The sequence below is a fragment of the Martes martes genome (genome assembly GCF_963455335.1).
Source record: "Martes martes genome assembly, chromosome: 2".
Lineage (NCBI taxonomy): Eukaryota > Metazoa > Chordata > Mammalia > Carnivora > Mustelidae > Martes > Martes martes.
The window spans coordinates 38,703,813-38,726,557 of record NC_137889.1 but is presented as its reverse complement, the minus strand read 5'-3'; the positions used below and the strand labels follow the sequence as shown (position 1 = coordinate 38,726,557).

At 44.6% G+C, this 22,745-nt stretch overlaps 1 protein-coding gene across 1 annotated transcript in view; it reads right to left on the bottom strand.

The window, feature by feature from the left end:
• The window catches only part of HGSNAT (heparan-alpha-glucosaminide N-acetyltransferase), a gene marked incomplete at its 5' end in the record, with an annotated part of 46,539 nt that extends 28,656 nt beyond the window's left edge, over window positions 1–17,883 (bottom strand). The window contains 2 exons of the mRNA XM_080796118.1: window positions 136–251; window positions 17,661–17,883. Coding sequence (XP_080652244.1) covers window positions 136–251; window positions 17,661–17,883 — 339 coding nt within the window. The remainder of the gene's footprint in view (window positions 1–135; window positions 252–17,660) is intronic.
• Between the last annotated feature and the right edge of the window lie 4,862 nt (window positions 17,884–22,745).

Sequence of the window (22,745 nt, the reverse complement as noted above, 5' to 3'; positions counted from 1 at the left end):
TCTTTCTACAGCCTACTTGTGTCCTTACCTATAAAACTGAAGTGAACACATGAAGGGCTTCAGGTAGGAGAGCACTGGGGATCATTCAAACAGCCCCAAAGCAAACAACACTGTGAGCATGAACATAATACCTACGTGGTAACAGCGTTCGGAATTCCAGAACACAGTCAGGTTTGTTCCGCGTAGTTCATTGTGGATGAGCAGCAAAGCCTGATCCATCTTCAGCTCTACATGCTTTTTTTTACCTAAGTCTGGTAAGAATTAGGAAAAAAAAGTTAGGAAAAAAAAATGAAAAAGCACCTGAAAGACACATGAGAGACAAAGTGCACCTGTGTGAATAGTGTGGCTTCACAGGCGTGCTTCTCGAAGGCTTGCACTCAGGGGCTCTGGGGTCTCTCGTCCCTTACTTTGTGGACACACAACTGAATGACTATGCACACATGGGCACGTGCACACACACACACACACACACACACACAGGTACGCTTTTGCACACATGCCGCCACTACAGACATGGATTCGGTTAACACCATTCACATCCTGTGTGTAAATGGACCATGTGGGACCAAGTTCATCAAGTGCTAAAGTGTGAGGGGCACTGAATTTACTAGTTTCACAGATCTTCTTTCTGACAATATGCCAATCTCATGAGCTGGTATTTTCTCCATTTTGCAGATGAAGAAATTAAGGCTTGCAAGGATTTGATCATTGCGCATGGCCAGAGTTCTGCAAAATCACTGTGTGAACCCAGTCTGTGTAGTTCCAGAGCCCAGACTTTCCTGGACCTTGTTACTCCACTCTGACTGCAGCTCAGGAGACGTCAGGATGCCTGGTCAGCAGGGCTCTACACGGATGTGCATAAACTTTAAAGTTGCGAAGCTCTGCCTTATATCACTTGGGTTTGACTTCTGAATCTCCTTCTGGTTTCCACGGCAGATTTGAAGTAAGAACAGAGGATAAGCCTCAGTCTGAAGGAAGAAAGACCCACTGCTCTGTATTCCCTATGCTTAGAGCTCAGCAATCTACTAGATGCTCGTAGGATGACCTAAAGACCACCATCATGAACAGTCTAAATTTCACCTGCCAACTTGGTAGGCAAACAAAGAAAACTACTACTGGCTAAAGTGAAAGCAAAATGTTTCATTTAGACCCACCTACCCATTTATACTATTATACAAAAGAGAAATTAACTTGCCCTCTAGCTTCTAGGCCAAAAAACTATTTAATAACACAATGAGAAAGGTAATAATCTAGCCTCTTTTTCTTTTTTAAGATTTTATTTGTTTACTTGTGAGAGAGAGCACAGGTAGGGTAGGGAGAGGAACAAGCAGACGCCACCTGACCAAGGAGTCCAATGTGGGGCTCAATCCCAGGACCCTGGGATCATGACCTGAGCCGAAGACAGACATTCAACCAACTGAGCCACCTAGGTGCCCCCTAGCCTCTCTTTTTTTAAGAGGGAGAAGCAGATTTCCCACTGAACAGAGAACCTTATGCAGGGTTCAATTCCAGAACCCTGGGATCTGAAGGTAGATGCTTAACTGACTGAGCGACCCAGGTGCCCCTAATCTAGCCTCTTTTATTTTGCAATATGGAATCTTCCTTCAGGGCTCCCCAGAAACTCATGTGAACAGTTAATTGGTTAATTCAGGAAATTTTTCTAAATCGCTCATTTTATTTATTTTTTTTTTTTAAGATTTTATTTATGTATTTGACAGACAGAGATCACAAGCAGGCAGAGAGGCAGGCACAGAGAGAGGAGAAAGCAGGCTCTCCATGGAGCAGAGAGCCCGATGCGGGGCTCGATCCCAGGACCCTGGGATCATGACCTGAGCCGAAGGCAGAGGCTTTAACCCACTGAGCCACCCAGGCACCCCTCTAAATCGCTCATTTTAAAGTTTACCTGAATTTACCCTTATTTAGCTCTCCGTAAAGACAAAACCCACAATATATCATTTTCTTTTTTCTTTTCTTTTTTTTTTTAATTTATCTGAGAGAGAGAAAGAGAGTACGAGCAGAAAGGGCAGAGGGAAAGAGAATCCCAAGCAGACCCTACACTAAGCACAGGGAGCCAGATGTGGGGCTCAAACCCAGGACTCTGCAATCATGACCTGAGCCAAAACCAAGAGTCGGACACTTAACTAACTTTACCACCCAGGCACCCCAAAAATATATAACTCTTAATAATCTATTGAAAATCTTTTCTCTCTCTAGACTAAATAAAGTTATACCCATCACTTTTTCTTTTCTTTGTTATCCTTCTGAAGAGCTTCTTCTAGTAGGAGCAGTGGTTAGGACCAGGGATAAAACATGGTGGGTTAAGTGTCTGGACTCCAAGTTACACCAACATGAATTTGAATCCCACCCTGTCTCAGCTTCCTCACCAATAAACTCAATTTCTATTGTGGGGCGAAGCTTGCCACACCACAAGCAATTCTCAGACACCACCTGGGCGTCCTACAATTCAACTCAATTTTGACACTCTTTACCTGGAGACAGTGTCAGGTCCCATAGACAGGGGCTCAGTCCCACAAGACCGCCACCACCTTCGGACACAGGTGGTGCAGGTTACCACCCATGCCTCTGACCATCCAGTGAGAGACTGAAGGTTCCCACAGCCCCCTCCTCAGTTTTGATTAATTTGCTAGAGTGGCTCACGGAACTCAGGGAAACATTTTACTAGTACATTACTGGTATATTATAAAATTACATAACTCAGGAACAGCCAGATGAAAGAGATACATAAGGCAAGATGAGGGGAAAGAGCACAGAGCTGCCATGTCCTCTCCTAGGCCACCACTCTCCCCAAATCTCCAACTGTTCTCCAATCCAGAAGTTCTCTGAACCCCATCCTTTGAATTTTTATGGAGGCTTCATTACACAGGCAATTGATTAAATCATTGGTCATTAGTGCCTGATTCAACCGCCAGCCCCTCCCCCACTTCCCGGATGCTGGCTGTAGGACTGAGCTCCAGCCCTCTCATCACAGAGTTGGTTCTCCTGGCAACCAGCCCCATCCTTGGGTGGGGACAAAGGTTACCTCATTAACATAACTAAGACACCTTGGCCCGCTCTCCTCACCGAGGAAATTCCCAGGGGTTTAATAGTCCTTCACAAGAAATGGGGATGAAGACCAAATACCTATTTCTTCATATAAGCCACAGTATCACAGGTTGTAATACTGTGTACTTCATAGGACCATATAGGTAATGTGGTCGGTGCAGAATGTGAAACGAAGTAACTGTTCAAAACAGGATAACGGTAACGTCCAGGCCACAGCCAACCAACGCAGAATCAGCGTTAGGAATATATGGTTAAATATTCTCCACAGTTGTTTCTGTTCTTTCCACGTAACTTCATTTCCAATTTCTTCCCATTTCCTCTTTCTTCCTAATGTAAGAAATGATGCCATAGACAGCTGAAAATTAACATGGGCTCCTGTTGACATAGTTCCTTAACTTCCAGGAGGGAAATTTTATAGCCTTTTAAATAGTGTTTGCTATGCCACTGACAAATCCCTCTCTAATTTAGCTGCGATTTATGACAATTGTGTCACTTGCGCTCCCGGGTGATACAAATTACACACTCGAATGTGCACCAGGCCCCAACAGCCCTATGAAATAGCTACTGATGTCTCCATTTTCCAGATGAGGGATGTGAGGCCTGGAGAGGTCAAACAACTTGCCTCAAGTCACCCACCAGCCATAAGGACTTAGGCTGTGGGCAGTATGACCAGCACCTGACCTCTGTGACCTGAGTCTCCTCAGTCAGGTAAACAGATCTGTTGCCTAGAAGCTGTGCCAGTGATTTTTAGTCTTTTAATTTTTTCCTCATTTTTGAGCCTGATGTATAGAAAATATAATTTCCTTATTGTTTTAGTTTTGAAATAATGCTTGACAAGTTTGAAAATGTTTTCCAAATGTTTCCCATCAGCATTTTCCTTTCATGGGAATTGTTGGAATGTTCTTTTATTTAACCACTTAACTCCCATTAAAAAGGAACCAGCAGGCCCAGAATGGGGTCACATATGCTAAACCCTGCCCAGATTTAAGACCTACCCCAACTGCAGCTTCAGCTTCTGCCAGAAATGGGGCCTTCAACCAGGCAATCTGGAACTTCCTGGTCAGCATCAGGAGGTAATCTATAGGCAGACCCTTTTCTGTTCCCCCCCAGAAAGGTTACCTTGCCTAAAACAATGCAAATTTTTGTGAATATTTCCTTTTTCCTCTCCCTCTCTGCCTTTAAGAACCTTTCCTTTTCTGCAGCTCAATGAAGTTCCTTTCTGCAGTACTTGCTAGATGGGATGCTGCCCAATTCATGAGTTGTTGAATAAAGCCAATTTGATCTTTAAATTTACTCAGTTGTCTGTTATTTAACACATTTGGTGGCAGTGGTGGGATTGAAGGAGCCTTCCGACTGCTCTGGGGAAAATGGGAAACACAGGCATGGTACCCCACAACCACTCTGAGCTCATGGTCTTGCTCATCATATCCGAGTGCCGGGGGTAAGTTCTCTCTTGGTTCTGTGCTCCACTCTCTGCATCAAGCCCTCAAAGTAACTGCCTCTGCAGTCCACAATCTCAGGCTTTTTGAGTGGAAAACCCCATCCCCTAATCCTGTCCCAAGTTCTGTGTGGGAACTATTGGTAGCGGTATGTAGTTCCCCACCATGGGGAGCCACCAGGCTGCAATCCCCATCTGCTGGGCTCTGCTGGTTCAACCCTTTCCCCAGGCCAAGGCTCCACAGGGACTGCTGGTGGTGCACACAGGGTCTTCTACTGGCCACTCCACAGAAAGTGCCCAACCCAGGATTTCAATTCTGTTCTCAGATTCCACTCCAGCAAGTGCTGGCATTTTAGTCTGCTGTTCCCTGTTGGGAATCCTTCCCCAGATTCCATGCCTGTCGGGAGCAGCTGCAGTTCCCATTTGTTTGGAATCAGTCTATAGGCCCAATTCTTTGAGGTTTGCTGGTTCAACACTTTCCCCAGCCCCCAGTTCTTTGGTTACAGCTCATGTCCACAGTTTCAGTTCCTCAGATACTACTACTGGTTTCTGCAAATGTGCACATGATGGAAAGGTTAACTGCTCATGGGAATCGGGAAGCCAAAAAAGCCACAAAAATTGGTAAACAGGAGTCAAGCATTTAAGAACTGTTGGAGTGCTCACCACTTAGACCAAAGACACCTGTGTTAGGACAAGCTAGTCACAGAACCAGGAGGATTGACAGTAGGTAACCTGCCAACCTCAAGAAAAATTCTGTGCAATGAGGTACATCGTGAAACACCACACAACCCCAACCCCACAACTCATCCCTCTAAGGTATTAATCTGGCTCTGAGCAACTCAAAGGCTAAGCTAAAAAATAAAAAATAAATAATAATAAAGATAAAGATAGGATCCTTAATTTCTAAAGAGTGAAGTGTGCCACCATCTGCCATACTTGCTTATTTTATGTCTAAGAACTGTGGTCCCAAAAGCTATAAATATCTACAAAAATGGCAAAATCTTACTAACAACAAGCTAGAATTACAGTGGCCATTTTGAGTAATGTTCCAATTAGATCAGCTCATTTAAGAAATGCCCTTTAAAGCAAGGATTCCCAGGAGCACCTGGGTGGCTCAGTGGGTTAAGCCTCTGCCTTTGGCTCAGGTCATGATCTCAGGGTCCTGGGATCGAGCCCTGAATTGGGCTCTCTGCTAGGAGCTTGCTTCCCTGTCTCTCTCTGCCTGCCTCTCTGCCTGCTTGTGATCTCTCTCTCTCTGTCAAATAAATAAATAAATCTTTAAAAAAAAAAAAAAAAAGGATTCCCAAAGTAAACAAAGAGAATGTGATACACAATTTTAACTGGTATACAGAAGCCTCCAAAAGGTTCCAAATGGCAAAAGAGCTCCACTGAAATATTTATTGCAAAAGACTACTGAAAATTTCTTTTTAAAAAGAGGTACCTAAAGCAAAAGGCTACAGTACTGATGTAATTCCAGCTGCTCTACCAGCCTCCTTTATCTGAGTGCTCATTCCTCATATCCTCTCTCTGAAGTAACTTTACTTAACCATGAACAGAGTCACCCAAGTCAATGATCTTACAGGCATCCCTGTATCTACTGTCAAAGGAGGGTTCCCCTTATGAGCTCCTCTCAGAGTTGACAAGACTCAGGGATTTCCTGATAAACTGCTACATTATTTCCTTTAACAGCCAAGGGAAAACTAAAATTAAGAAATAAAACAAGAGGAGCACCTGGGTGGCTCAGTTGGTTGAGCGTCTGCCTTCGGCTCAGGTCATGATCCCGGGGTCCTGGGATGGAGCCCCACATCAGGCATGGAGGCTGCTTAAGATTCTCTCCCTTCCTCTCCCACTGCTTCACCCCCACGCTTATGTGCACTCTCCCTCTCTCAAAAAAAGGAAAAAAAAAGACAAAACAGAAAAGCTTCCCAAATTCTAGCAAATTTCAGACCTACGAACTTTCTGCTTTAAACCCCACTCACAGGCTACAGATGGGATCCTGGAAAAACAGATGGAAGCTGGCTAAGTCCTTCTCTAAGCTAAATATGGCAAAGAGAAGCATTCCCACGTAGGTGGATGGAGTCCTTTCACATCCAGACTATAACCTGAATCTTTGAGGAATTAAAAGCAACTTTCCTTATCTTAAAAATCTTTACAAAACTAGAAATGCACATGAAGAGACAGTTCAAAGTTAACCTGTTTAGGGCGCCTGGGCGGCTCAGTGGGATAAGCCTCTGCCTTCGGCTCAGGTCATGATCTCAGGGTCCTGGGATCGAGTTCCGCATCAGGCTCTTGGCTCTGCGGGGAGCCTGCTTCCTCCTTTCTCTCTCTGCCTGCCTCTCTGCCTACTTGTAATCTCTCTCTGTCAAATAAATAAATAAAATCTTAAAAAAAAAAAAAAAGCTAACCTGTTTATTTCACTGATCTCCAAGCTTCCCCATTTATCTCAGAAGACTTGTAAATTATTGTCATTAGAAAACCAAAGTCCAGGGCACCTGGGTGGCTCAGTGGGTTGAGCCTCTGCCTTCGGCTCGGGGTCATGATCTCGGGGTCCTGGGATTGAGCCCCGCATCAGGCTCTCTGCTCAGCAGGAGGCCTACTTCTCTTCAAAACTCTCTCTCTGCCTTGCCTCTCTGCCTACTTGCGATCTCTCTCTGTCAAATAAATAAAATCTTAAAAAAAAAAAAAAAGAAAGAAAGAAAGAAAAGAAAACCAAAGTCCTTCTTGGAGGAACTTGCATTCTTTCCCTGTGATTTTGAGATGAAAATACCAAAAGGACAAACTTCAGTGAGGTAATTCTTATCAGAAGTAGAACGAAAGGAGTAAAAGTCATCCGAAACTTAGATAAATGAAAAATCATGTATCTCCTTTGCAAATATTAACAGAAAAAACTTTAGTCAAGGAGCCCGTAACCTTAACTTAGTCCATCTGCCAGAAAAAGTTAGGAACCAACTGTTCTTTTATAAACTAGTGAGTTCTGTATTATCCTACCTGTCTAATGGTAAAAATTTAAAAATAATTAACTCCCAGGTTTCTGCTTATATGTTAATGTCTGTCTACCTGTCTGTCTGTCTATGTATCTATCTACGTGTAGGTGTAGATGGGTGGCATTTTCTACTTCTGAAAAATGCTAATTGCTAAAATTAACTTGTAAAGAGGTCTACTTAATCAGCTTATAAATTAAGTATTTCTAAATTTCAGAAATAGAATAGAAACTAATTCAAGTGCTTTTTCAGGTTCATATGATCTGGGAAGACATTCATTATTAAACATGGTTTATGTTTGTTGGTTTAATTAAAATAGATGTCTTTATAGAGTTTTCAACATTAAGTAGGACATGTTTATTATAGCAAGGTTTACTCATCAAATATGTTCATATTATCTGTTACTAAGTTTGTCAACAAGAAACAGTGGCTGTCTAATGTCATATCTGAGTTGTGCTGTTTTGTGGGTATTCTAACCACTGTTAAGAACAAGTAAACTGAATAGGTAGGTAAAAAGTTTTTATGTGAACTTTCTAAGTAGTTTTTCCAAATCTTTTGGTAACACTGAAACCTTAAAGTTTTGCTAAATCAAGTTTAATTCACTGAGTATCCTGATAATTTCCAACTAATAAAATGCTGGAACATTAAGTACTGAATACAGGCTTGACCACTTTTTGCTTCCTTTTACAGAAGAACTAAAGATCTTTGAGTCTATTAGTAAACATGCCTCATGCCACCTTGAGAAATTTTCTATGAAAAAAACACGTGTTTCTAGAAGTCATAACATTTATAAGTCTGCCTGAAAGAGGGCTGCAGCTGCCTCCATTTTGACCTCAGGCCTTCTGTTGGATTCTTCTTTCCAGCGTGTCTCTTGGGTCAGGGGGAAGACCCGGAGGGCAAAGCATCCTCTGCAACATCCCCCTCAAGCAATAACGATTGCCCAGAACCAGCAACATACCACCCTTGATTGACTCTAAGACAGTGGTGGAAAAAATCTGATGGTAGGGGTACCTGGGTGGCTCAGTGGGTTAAAGCCTCTGCTTTCGGCTCAGGTCATGATCCCAGGGTCCTGGGATCGAGCCCCCCCCTCAGGGCTCTGTGCTCAGCAGGGAGCCTGCTTCCTCCTCTCTCTCTGCCTGCCTCTCTGCCTACTTGCGATCTCTGTCAAATAAATAAATAAAATCTTTAAAAAAAAAAATCTGATGGTAAAAAAGAAAGATGTAGAAGACTTGTGAAAAAGGAATCTTTGAAAGGAGTTTTAATGTGTGGTCAGGCTGGCTACAATTAAAATGAATCTATTTAAAAGTAAGGGTTGTTTTTTTTTTTAATTCAATTAGCCAACATACGGTACATCATTAGTATCAGATGTAGTGAGGTTTTTTGTTTTTTTTTAAAGTAATCTCTATGCCAACACGGGGCTCCAACTCAGGACCCCAAGATCAAGAGTCACATGCTCCACCGACTACACCAGTCAGGAGCCCCTAAAAATAAGTTTAAATATCAAGAGTACCCTCGTGAAAAATTAGAATTTGGTTTTTCTCTCCATTAAAAGGACAAAGTTGTTTTAGGTTATTGGTCTGCTCTTAATAAATTATAAGCAAAGGTTCTTCTTCATCTTTAATGTAATCTGCCTAGAAAGACAAAAATTCTGTTTTGTCTTTATCAGGTCTTTAATTAGTTAGAAAAAAAAAAAACAGGGTCTTTTCAATATTAAAATAGCTACGGCTTTGTACAACTATTTAACTTTCTGTATCTGCCTGTGAAGTCTTTGTAACTTGGTGAAATGGAAACTAAGTATTGTTTCACAGTGACCTATGATCCCAAACCTGTTGATACCTTAACAAACGTCCCCAAAATCAAACTCTAAATGAAGTCTTCTTGACCTTTAACTAGCTTTGGGTTTTCCATATGGTCCCTTGGAATATCTCAAAGGATTTGTTCTCTTTATAAAAGGGAAGATGTTAACAGGCTTATCTGGTATGTTACATTACATGGGAAGCACTGTCAAACAGATGATGCTAAACCTTCTTGGATTATATCTACATGATATATGTTATTAATGTAAGTGTTTCGGAAACTGTATGAAATTCCTGAAGGCGGAATAGGCACTGATATGTAAACACTTGTAATTCTAGTTATTGTCTGAAAATGTAATCACAAAAATAACCAAATTTCCTTGTCAATTCTATTGTAATGAACTTTTATCAGATCTTTAATGGGCATTTTTAAGTCTTTTGTCATTTACAGAGAGTTGTTTTACTCAGATGCTTTTACAGAAGCTTCCTGCAAATGTGTTTTATCTTAGAGGAAATTCATGGAAAGAATCTGACAAGTACTCTAGAATACAGGTTTCTGATCACTTTCAGATCATGCAACTGAACTGGGTAAAAATTTCCAGAACTATGAGCCTAGGTGGCTCAGTTAAGCATTGGACTCAGTGTCAGCTCACTTCAGGTCATGACCTCACTGGTCATGGGACTGAGCCCCTCACTGGGCTCTGCAAGGCTGCTTGAGAATCCCTCTTTCTGCCCCTCCCCCAACTCACAAGCACATGCATGCACTCTTCTCTAAAACAAATAAATCTTTTAAACAAAAAGGGGGGGACACCTGGGGCACCCAGCTGGTTGAGCATCCAACTCTTAGTTTTGGCTCAAGTCATGATCTCAGGGTCATGAGACTGAGCCCACATCAGGCTCAATGCTCGGTGGGGAGTCTGCTTGGAACTCTCTCCCTTTCCCTCTGCCCCTCCCCCTACTCACTCACACTCTCTCTAAAAATAAAAAAATCTTAAAAAAAAAAAATTCCAGACTAGTGGAAAAACAGTATTCAAGTAGGACAAAAATTAATAACATGAGACTGAATGAACCGAGCAGGACGATTATAAAATTTTTGTGACTTCTTGTTTAAAATGCTGCTGGTGGGTGCCTGGGTTGCTCAGTTGGTTAAGGAACTGCCTTCAGCTCAAGTCATGACCTGGGAGTCCCCACATGGAGTCCTGCCTCAGGCTCCCAGCTCCGTGGAGAGCCTGCTTCTCCCTCTGACCTTTTCCCCTCTCATATTCTCTCTCACACTCTCTCTCTCAAATAAATAAATAAAATCTTAAAACACACACACACACAAACACGCCCATGGTTCTCTAACATTTTGCTTTTCCAGATTTTAAGAAACTACCTTCTCTTTTCTCTAAAGGTATCAACAAATTGATAAGATATACCTTTGGGAAAAAAGATGAAACATTTACTTTTTCTCCCTAATTCCTCCAGAATTGGAAACCTCTTGGGTACTCCTTTCATGGCCATATTTACAGAGATTCAATGAGTCTGTTGTAACCAGACACCACTGGAAACCTTGGCTAGACTACTAAAGCTTTGACCAGCACATCATATTTGAGACAGATACGCATACACTCAGATATGACCAAACAGCTTTAAAGAACTAAGGCTGATGTGAACTGCTGTGATCTGAGAGCAGTCAAGATAGAATTCTTTGAGACATCTTTGGTGCAAAAAGAATGGTTTTATTAAAGCATGGGGACAGGACACACAGGCAGAAAGAGCTACACTGGGGTTGTGAGGAGTGACTGATTCCATCCTTTCAAGTTGGGAGTTGGTTAGGGATGGCCTAAGTCCCTAAGGAATTTGGAAGCAAGGCTTCCAGGACCTTGAGGGGCTAGCTGTTGTCAGGAAAAGGTCGTTTACTACTGTCTAGTAAAACCTTAGTCATGAGACCCTTCAGATGGTATCAGTGGGCCATATGTTTAGAGGATGATTGTTAACACATACCTTGGGAGGGTGGGTGGAACTAAAGTAAGCTTCTAAAGGGATTTACATTTGTTAAAGGCTTATAGGATCTTGGGAGGTTGGCTAATGTCAAGCTAAGGTTGTCTTTTGCCTCTAGCAAAGTATTAACATTTAGGCAGTTGAATTCCTGGAGGAAGGTCACTCTGCCTGTCCCAAGTATTTATCTATGGTCTATAAGTTATAAGAAAGTTTAATTTTTTTCCCCTATATTTCTTTTGACTTTGTTCTCTACATCAAGGTTGACTTTGCAGAGCCAATAAAAAGCCTCTTGGCAAAACTGACCTAACACCTTGCTTACAAGATTCCAGCAAAGTAGTATTAAAAAGAGCTTATATTGGGGTACCTGAGTGGCTCAGTCAGTTAAGCATGGGACTCTTGAACTCAGCCCAGGTCTTGACCTCAGGGTCGTCAGTTCAAGCCCCACACCAGGCTCCACACCGGGTGTGAAGCCTACTTAAAATAAAAAATAATTTAAAAAAAAAATAAAAAAAAATAATAAAAAATAATTTTAATTTTTTTAAAAAGAGCTTATATAATCCAAAAATTATATATATATATTTTATATATATATATATATATATTTTTTTTTTTTAAAGAGGGAGGGGATGCCTGGGTAGTGCAGTCAGTTCAGCACTGACTCCTGGTTCTGGCTTGGGTTGTGATCTCGGGGTCATGGGATCAGGCCCCATACTGGCCTCCACACTCAGTGCAGCGTCTACTTGGGACTCTCTCTGCCTCTCCTCCCCCCCCATAAATAAATAAATATTTTTTTTAATTAAAAAATAAAAGAGGAGAGGGTACCTCGCTGGCTCTGTTGATAGAGTGTATGGACTGTTGATCTTGGGGTCACGAGCTCAAGCCCAACACTGGGCACAGAGCTTATTTAAAAATAAATTTTAAAAAAAGAGAGAAAAAAACCTATAGAACAATTTCTAAAAGAAAGAGCTTATATGGTCAATCACTATTGTTGGCAAAGCTTAAAGCAAAGAAATTAGTTTTACTCTTCAAAACGAGGGTATAACTGTAGAGGGAAGAAATGTTTACCCTTTTGTCTGTATTAGATTCTAATCCTCTTAACTGTCTTTGAGGTTCTGTTCTAAGTTGGACTGGCTCCTGAATTATTCTTGTTTCTTCAAAAATTTGGCTCCAAATCTCAAAACGAATGTTTCCAATTCTCTCCCAGACTTCTGATTTGGAATCACCAAGAACAAAGACTGCCCTTGGATCTCCTTGGGAGGCACTCCAGGTCCTTGTCACCCAGATGGCAGTCAGACTTTAGGGACTTAAAGCCTGGAAATGCATCTCACTGCTGAAGAGGGCTCTACCTGATATGGGGTCCTTTACAAGCCCTGGAGACCTCCAGATTCAACTGAACAGGACGGGAAGGAGCTGACAGCAAAGTAGAGGGCTTCCTCCCAAGATGCCACATCAACACTTCATACTTTAAAAATGAAACTCTTTCTTCCTCCTTTTCTGTCCTTTACTCTGGCACTGGCCTGGAAAGATAACGCCATCATCTGTATCTCCCAGGCCACTGCTAAGGTGGGTAACTTCTGGAATTTACAACAACTTTTTATGTTAGGCTAAGAGGAAACCCAGCTGACCCTTTGGCTTGAATGGGCAAATACAAACAATCCCTGTGAATGAATCCATTCACCATGCCCCCGTAGCAGGAAGTGCCTTGTGCCCCAAAAGAGTTTGTCTTTATCTGTGGTGGTTATCACTATGAATGCTGCTTAGTCTGTCTAACTGTGGACCTAAGAACCACGGCCAAACGAACTAAGACAGCTCACCGGTCCACCCTCCAGGACTGACACTGTCCAGTTAGAAAGGAATGACCAGAAGGCATTCACGACTTTGGCAGGACCACACTTCACTGGTTAGGAGTACATGTCAATGAGAATATGATCAGAAACCTCTCCTAAACTCTCAAAGATAGTGCAAAATCCAGTGCTAATGACAACAGTTGCCCAATAAAGATCCTATAGAAAGTTGTTCTTAATAACGGGATTAGCCCTTGGTTATATTTTAGCAAAAAAAAAAAAAACAGATGTCTGAACTACGGCTAAAACCACCGGCTGCATCTGCATTTATGCATTCACACTTCTGGGGAAGTTGAAACTCGGACATATGATCATGGAGCAAGCCACCTGGTTTACAGTGGTGACTCCTTCACCAGGGTCTTTCTTTGACTCAGTTGACCTTGATTTTGATTAGTTTGGGACTTGGGGACCCATATGGCTCTGAAATGCACTCCAGACACTGGGAATTATCCTGCTTGTAATAATCACAGTAGTTCTAGCCTCTCAAAAGCTCTCAATACATGTTTACAGCCACTAACCACCACGAAAATGATCTTCTTAATACATGAACATCAGAAAGAAACGTAGAAAAAGACCAACTTAAAAGAACGTAAACCGGGTCGCCTGGGTGGCTCAGTGGGTTAAAGCCTCTGCCTTCAGCTCACGTCATGATCCCAGGGTCCTGGGATAGAGCCCCGCATCGGACTCTCTGCTCCGCGGAGACCCTGCTTCCTCCTCTCTCTCTGCCTGCCTGTCTGCCTACTTGTAATCTCTGTCTGTCAAATAAATAAATAAAATCTTTTTTAAAAAAAATAAATAAAAGAACGTAAACCTTGAAACTGTGGCCTATGAATCTCACAAAGATTAAAACAAGGGCGCCGGGGTGACTCAGTTGGTTAGGTGTCTGTCGGGTCATGATACTGGGGTCCTGGGATCGAACCCTGCATTATCTGCTCCCTGCTCAGTGGTGAGCCTTCTCCCTCTCCTTCTGCCACTCCCCCGATTGTGCTCTCTGTCAAGTAAATAAATTTTAAAAAATCTAAAAAGCAAAACAAAACAAAAAACAACATGACCTATGCATACCACACAAAGGATCAACAAAATTTCAGATTTTGTTCAGATTTGGAGCTGAGAGTGCCATTAGAGCCTTATACTTAAATCACACCTCTCAGTTACACCAAGAATCTGATCGAAAGGTGGAAATTGTTGGACGCCTGGGTGGCTCAGTGGGTTAAGCCTCTGCCTTCGGCTCAGGTCATGATCTCAGGGTCCTGGGATCGAGCCCGCACCAGGCTCTCTGCTCAGCAGGGAGCCTGCTTCCCCCTCTCTCTCTCTGCCTGCCTCTCCGCCTACTTGTGATCTCTGTCAAATAAATAAATAAAATCTTTAAAAAAAAAAAAAAAGAAAGAAAGAAAGGTAGAAATTGTTAACAAGGAGACAGCAGGCCCCAAATGCAGTCACTTATGGTACACCCCACCAAGACTTAATACCTAACTGCACCTTCACCTCTCAGAAAAGTGACCTTTAAGCAGCCAACCTAGAACTTCCTGGTCAGCACTGGAAGGTAATCCGCTGATGGACCCCTTTCATTACCCCTAGAAGAACATCCTGGCCTAAAATGCATTCTTTGTTAATAATTTCCTTTTTCCTTTCCCTCTCTGCCTTTTAAAACATTTCCTTCTCTGCTGCTTGAGGGAGCTTCCTTCCGTTTGCTAGATGGGATACTGGCCAATTCATGAATTACTGAATAAAGCCAATTTGATCTTTACATTTACCCAGCTGAGTTTTGTTATTTAACACCCCTTCTGTCTTCAGGCTCTGGAGATTTGTATCATTTCTTTACATAGCACAGATGTCAAATCTTTTGTCAAACCTGTCAAAGATATGTGTCATACCATGTTTTCAAATAGTTCTTTTTAGTTTCCCTTGTTCAGTTTTGATAGTTTTCATTTTCAAATTTATAGTCACTATGCATTGAGCTTTTCCTCTGTAATTCTTTTACATAATATCACCCCTTCATAGTTGGAATAACTAATGCTTTTATCCATATTCTTGATTCTTGAGTAGTGGGTGGAGTAAGGTTCTTGATTTATGCTTCAATTTCCATAGGAATTTCAGACTTTAACAGTTCTTTTTTTTTTTTAAGATTTTTTTTATTAATTTGACACAGAGAGAAAAAGAGACAGCACAAGAGGGAACACAAGCAGGGAGAGTGGGAGAGGGAGAAACAGGCTTCCCGCTGACCAGGGAGCCTGATGTGGGGCTCAATCCTAGAGCCCTGGGATCATGACCAGAGCCGAAGGCAGAGGCTTAACAACTGAGTCACCCAGGCGCCCCTAGACTTTAACAGGTCTTAGTAGCCATCATAAGGATGGAACTCCCAAACCATCCACTATGACATCTAAATTGAACTTGATGCTCAGTTTCAAGAAAAAGCTGCCAAATTCTGATACTGATGACCTTAGAAATACCACGGCAACACTCAATGAGTATTATATCCAAAACAATTCTCTCCTCCTCTCCTGTCTACAGTGTCCTGTGCCTGAGTAACTGTGCTGTTTATATATTAGAATTTTGTTTCCAAATATTTAATTTCTGGTTCTAGCTCTCTGCTCATGAGTTTCTTTCCGGGACAAATTTTTAAAGACATTGTCTACTTACTCTTATTTTTTTCTTTCTACTAAACTTGAGTCCTCAAATCAAGAAGAGACCAGAGTTCTTATTAGGAAGTTGTCCAGCCCAAACCTGAACTCCAGGTGGCACTAAAAGCGTAGCTGTCCCCTCAACACAGTTTCATGAAGGTTCTGGAGTGGATCACTTAAGAATATTAATATGTGGGGCACCTGGGTGGCTCAGTGGGTTAAGCCTCTGCCTTCGGCTCAGGTCATGATCTCAGGGTCCTGGGATCGGCCCGCATCGCATCGGGCTCTCTGCTCAGCAGGGAGCCTGCTTCCTCCTCTCTCTCTGCCTGCCTCTCTGCCTACTTGTGATCTCTGCCTGTCAAATAAATAAATAAAATCTTAAAAAAAAAAGAATATTAATATGTTCTCCCTCACTCCACTGAATTACTATATACAAACCACCTTTTTCCTAAAATAATTCCTGCTATTAAGTGGTGCTAAAGTATAAAGAAAAAGCATTGCACGAGATCTGCCCCCTGACAACTTAGGACTGGCTTATTACATAACCTCTTAGGGTCCGTTTCCTCCAATATAAAAGGGGAGTAGAGGGGACAGAGTCAGGGGTGGGGGAGGCAGTTAATACAAAATGTTATCAGCTAAGATGGTTTCCCAAAATTCACTTTGTCTTTGCCCTACAAGATTCTGGTTGGGGAGGAGGGGCCGTCTGAACTACACGCACTGACGCCAAACTCCCCATTCTGATACAGAAAGGAGGATGGGAGGAGGGGGGCAGAGAGGCAGGCGCCAGGCAGACCTTCCCCCCAAACCCTGACCAAGTAGGGTTTGCTGCATTTGACGGATCCCACAATCGCTGAACAAAGCATCCCCCGGGGAGGAGCTGGGGACTATCATCTCCCAGGGCCCTGGGATCCCCGTTTCGGGGGCTCTACGGGAGTACTTTTGACCATCCCCCCCCGGAGAATGGGGAGACCAGGCCAATCAGGAAAACACTAGCGGGGCTGAGTGCCGACAGTCCCAGCCGCGCAGGAGACTCACCCCCGGCAAAAACACCCCGCGCGGCCCCTCCCAGGCCAAGAACCTCGTTCCGCGGCTTCCCAGCAAACCGCAGGGCGCCACGAACCCAGGCCGCGATTGCCCCTCGCATCACCTCAGCCGGAAAATGTGCCTGCGGGCGCTCGCGACGGGCGTTCGAGTTTCGCCAGCGCCTGGGACCGACGCCCTCCCCGCCGCTAGCGGAGTTTTTAACTCCAGGTCGGACGCGTACTCTGGAGTTTGGTGCCCGCGCGGCGGAGGCTCTTCCCCGCCCAGGGCGGGCCCGGGACTGCAGCCCCGACACGGCAGCGCCCGCGCTCCAGCCGCCCACCGCGCCACGTCCTCTGTCCCCTCGCGGAGCCGAAGCTGGCGGAGGGCGGGACGTCGGGCACACCCCTTTCCGGGCCAGTCCGCCTCTTATTTAGCTGGGCGTTTGGGGAGTAACAGGTCTCCCCATCAGAAGCTAAGACAAAAGTCGCCTGGAGACCTGGGTGCCCGGCAGCCTCGGGGCGCGCGGGCGGGCGAGGGGGCGTGGGGCTGCCACGCTCCGCGGCCCTCCCGCGTGTTTCCCGTTCGGGTGGCGCCTTGGGGACGCTGCGGTCGGGCCCCTCCGCGGCACCAGGCTGACCCGCGCGGTGAATGCGACAGCGGCCAAACGTGCCGACACCGAGAGACCCCCGGCCCGGGGGGCGCGCACTACCGCGCACAGCGAACAGAAACTAGTTCCGGAGACCGGCTTTCTCCAGAGCGCTCGGCCGCGGCGCTGCCCAGCCGGGAGGGGGCGGCGCGTCGTCCCGGGGGAGGGGACAGTCGCGCGGCCCCAGCGGAACGGGCGGCGGGAGGGGGCGCAGTGGCCCGGGGTCCGCCAGGCAGCCCCGGCGGGAGCCGCGGCGCGCACTCACCTCGCGGCGGGGCGGCCTCGGCATCGCGCTCCGGGGAGCCTCCGGGGGCCAGCAGTGCGGCGCTCAGCACCGACGCGGCCAGCAGCAGCGCGGCCAGCGCCGGGCCCGCGCCCCGCGCCCCGCTCATGCCGCCCGCCGCCGCCTCGGACGCCGCTCCTCTGCCGCCTCCGCCGCGCTCCCGGGCCCTGCGCTTCTCCGCGGCGCACGGCCGCGCGCCCGTCATCGCCTCCCTCCCGGCTGCCGTCACCGCCGCCGCCTGACTCACCCGCGGGGGCGGGGGCAAAGCGGGAGCCGGGGGCGGGGCGGGCGGGCGCGCGGGAGGCTCGGGGGGGCCCGGCCCGGCACGGCGTCGGGCGGGGCCGCGAGCGCAGTGAGGAGCCGAGAGCCTCTCCCAGCGCGCCCGGCGCTTTGTCCCGCGGACACAGGCCGTCCGCAGGCCACGAGCCTCGGCTCTCCGGTCTCTGGCCACTCCCCTGAGCAACATTCTGCCCCATTCCCGGATACAAACGGGCGTTAGTGTCCTCTGCCCCCGGTTCTGGAAATGCCTTGGTAAGCAAGACAGGCAGAGTCCCAGCTCCCAGGGAGTTCGCCCTCCAGAGGGAGAGATGCGCCTCCAGAGCCACCGTGACGTGCCCCCACCTTGAAGCTCTGTGTCGGTCTCCGGTGCAAAGTTAGAGGCGCGCGGGCACGATGACTCCGCAGTTGCGCTCCTGTGCACCCGGGAAACTGTCACACGTTTGAGACACGTTCAGTAATGCTTGTAGCAGAGTGCTTGGGAGTTTCCAAAACCTGTGAACACTCTAAATGGCTGTCAGTGGAGAAAATGGGTAAACTGTGGTATAATATATACAGCTGTAGAAAAGATCTAGAGTTACGTGTATCAACATGGATGAGTCACAAAAATAAAGCTGAGGGCAAAATGCAAGTTGCACAAATACCTTTGGAATAACTTATATGTAAAGTGTAGAGCCAAGAAAAACAATACTATATGTTGTTTAGATATATATGCATATGTAATAAAAGTATAGAGACCTATGGAAAGATAAACACTCAATTCAAGGAATGGTTGGGAGTAGGGAGGGAGCAAAATGTCATTACCCTGGGCTTGGGCTGGCAATGTTTCATTGCTTAACTACGGTGATAGGCATATGGGTGATCCCTATATTATTTTCTTTTTTTAAGATTTTGTTTATTTGTCAGAGATCACAAGCAGGGGGAGTGGGAGGGAGAGGGAGCAAGGAGCCCCATGACCCTGGGATCATGGCCTGAGCCAAAGGCAGACACTTAACTGACTGAGCCACCCCGGCGCCTCCCCCATATTATTTTTCATACTTCTCTGTATGTCTGAATTACCTGACAATTTTTTAAAGCTATAGCACAGTATGATGAGTGCTAAGTTGGTAGAAGAACAAGATGCTAAGATAGCATTTGACAGAAGCATGCAAGCTAGTCTGGGAAGACTCCCAGGAAGACTGACATTTGAACCAAGTTTGAGGGATGTTAGCCAGGGCAAAGGAGGAAGTGTTCCTAACAGAAAGAACAGCCTTTGCACAGGCTGCAAAAGCAGGAACCCAGTGTTAACTGAAGCAGAATTCTGTGACAGAGCTAGTCAACAGAATGAGGTTTGTGCAGGTGCCTAGATGGCTTAGTTGGTTAAGCATCTGCCTTTGGCTCAGGTTGTGATCCCAGGGTCTGGAGATTGAGTCCCACATCAGGCTCCTTGCTCGGCAGGAAGCCGGCTTCTCCCTCTGCCCCTGCCCCTTTCCCTTCCCCAGTTGTTCCATCTCTTTCCGTCTCTCTCTTGCAAAAATAAATAAAATTTTTTTAAAAAGTAATTGAGTTTGGGCTTCTTCCTAAGGACCCTAGCAAGCTGTTGATGAGCTGTAAGGTGGAGAATAACTTTCAGGAAAATGATGGTCATGGACTGTCTCGCAAAGGTCCTCACATTATTTTTCTCAGAGAAAACAAGCCTCTATGCCTGAATGTCAGGAAAAAGTTTAGTTACTCCCTCTTTCTTCTTTGCCCCATGGTTCAGAATCTCAAGGCTAAAGGGACGTGGTGTCTAGGCCATCTGGCAAGTCCACTGCCACCAAGTTGTCTACTGTCCAGCAGCTGCTTCTGGTTCCCCCAGAACCAGAATGGGCTACAGGGACCACTGGGTAGATGTATCCCTTTCCCTTCTCTCCTTGAGGACAGCTCTTTCAGCTTTGCCCCCATGGCCAGGAGAGCCTGGAGTTCCTGTCTTAGAGCAGTGCTTGGCTGTCTATCTGGAGTGCCCTTCCACCAGATACCTCCTGGCTCCCTCCCTCACTTCACTCAAGTCTCAGCTCAACTATTAGCTTTTCAAGGAGGCTTTCCCCATTACCCTTATCTAAAGCTAAAACATCCTCTATCCCTGTGTCTCACTGTATCTGCTTTGTTTTCTTCCTTGTACTCATCTCCACCTGACATTATAGTATGTATTTGTTTATCTGTTTCTCTGGCACTAGAGTGTAAGCTCCATGAAGGCAAATAGTTTGTCCTGAGGACAAGAACCTTCTCTGTTAGGCTATGCTGCACTAATGAACAACCCCCAAATCTCTTGGCTTGTCTCAACAGAAGTTCACTTCTTGCTCACACTTATGCCCAATGCTTCATTGCAACAGGATCTTCTACCACTCTTGCAGCAGTGGGGAGATAATGTAGCAAACCTCACACTGGCTCTTAAAGCTCCTTCCCTAAAGAGATGCCTGTGACTTGAATTCACATTTTACCGTCCAAATCAAGTCACATGGCCGCATGCAATGAACATGTGCGGGGGGGTGGGGTAGGAACCACTGAAGGGAATTCAATACCCTTTCAACCCTCAGCTAACAGAAGGGAATTTCTTCAATGTGATAAAGAGCATCTACGAAAACCTTAGCGCTAACATGACTTTTGGAGGACTGAATGCTTTCCTCCTAGGATCAGGAACAAGGCAAGATTGTCTGTCCTCGCCATTTCTACTCAACATTGTCCTGGAGGTCCTGATCAGTGCAATGAGGCAAGAAAAAGAAATTAAAAGCTTACACATTGTATTTATTCAGAGATGGTATGATTGAATATGTAGAAAATCTCAAGGAATCTACCCAAAAAAAGCTACTAGAAATCCAAAGTGAATTTAGCAAGGCCACAGAACTCAAAGTCAATATACAGAACTCTATCTTTATATTCCAGACGTAAACAATTGGAACTTGACATTTTTAAATAGCATTTACAATAGAGTTTTTAAAATGAATATATAGCAGCAAATTTAATAAAACTTAAGATGTGAACATAGAAAACTATAAAACATTGATGAGGAAAGTTAAAGAAGACCTAACTAGTTGGAAAGAAATACCATCTTCATACACTAAAAGAATCATTGCTGTTAAGATGCCAATTCCCTCCAAATCAATCAATCCCAATCAAAATTCCAGCAGGTTATTTTGGTTTGTTTTTTGGGGTTTTTTTTGCACGTGTGAAGATATTGAGAAATGATTCCAAGATATATATGGAAATGCCAAGGGCTTAGAATAGCCAAAATCATTCTGAAAAAGAAAAAGTTACAAGAATTGCATTATCTGGTTTCAAGATTTATTATAAAGCTATAGTAATCAAGATAGTGTGTTTTGGGGACACCTGGGTGGCTCAGCTGGTTAAACATCTGCCTTCAGCTCAGGTCATGATCCCAGGGTTCTGGGATCTAGCCCCACATCAGGCTCCTTGCTCAGCTGGAGGCCTGCTTCTCCCTCTCCCTCTGTCGTGCCCCCTGCTTGTGACAAATAAACAAAATCTTTAAAAAAAAAAAAAGATAGTGTGTCTTTGGTATAAAGATAATACAGATCAGTGGAATAGGATAGTGAGCCTAGATATAAACACACACAACTGGGTTTTCACCACATTTCCAAAAGAATTTAATAGGGGAAAGGATATTCTTTTCAACAAATGATGCTACAATTAAGTGATTCACCGTGACCCTTACCTCATACCACACACCAGAACAAAACAAAACAAAACAACCCACAAACCAAACAAACAAACAAAAAAAATAGTTTAAAGTCCTAAACATAAAAGCTTAAACTATAAAACTTCTGGAAGAAAATATAGGAAAAAATATTTATGACCATGGATTAGGCAAAGATTTCTTTTTTCCCCCTCTGTATAGCATTTATTAAAAGAAGAACCAGTTAGGTATTGGGTGAAAGATTTCTTAAATAGTACATAAACCTTTTTTCTTTTTAAATTAAATACCCTAAAAAATAAAAAAACTAAAGACACTGTTAAGAAAAAGAAAAGAAGGGGCGCCTGGGTGGCTCAGTGGGTTAAGCATCTGCCTTCAGCTCAGGTCATGATCCCAGGGTCCCGGGATTGAGTCCCGCATCGGGCTCCCTGCTCAGCGGGGAGTCTGCTTCTCCTTCTCCCTCAGCTCCTCAACCCCTCCCCACTTGTGCACATGCTCTCTCTCTCTCTGTCTCAAATAAATAAATAAAATATTTTAAAAAAGAAAAGGAAACCCACTGACTGTGAGAAAAGATTTGGAAAACATACTTAATAAGAGGCTCTTAATTCCAGAATATGTAATGAACATTTACAATTCAGTAATAAGCAAATGACTCTTTAGAAATGCGCAAAGGGGCACCTGGGTGGTTTCATCAATTTAGTGTCTGCCTTCGGCTCAGGTCATGATCTCAGGGTCCAGGGATCCAGTCCCACATCAGGCCTCAAGTCTGGCTCACTGCTCAGTAGGAGTCCGCTTCTCCCTCTGTACCCCTCCCCCAACACCTGCTTTCTCTCTCTCAAGTAAATAAATAAAATTTTGAAAAAAAATCTTTAAAAAAGAAAGGTATATACTATATTGCCTGTTTCCATTTATATGAAACTCTGGAAAAGAAATTCTAATCTTTCTAGGAAGAAAGCAGGGTTCTATCCTGGAGCCAGCAGTGGGGGAAGGACTGAACATGATGGGACACATAGGAAATTCCAAGAGATGGAAATGTTTTGTGTTTCATCTATAGGGGTGGTGACATGAGTACATAAATATATCCAAACTCATTAAGGGACTCCTGGGTGGCTCAGGCAAGGTTA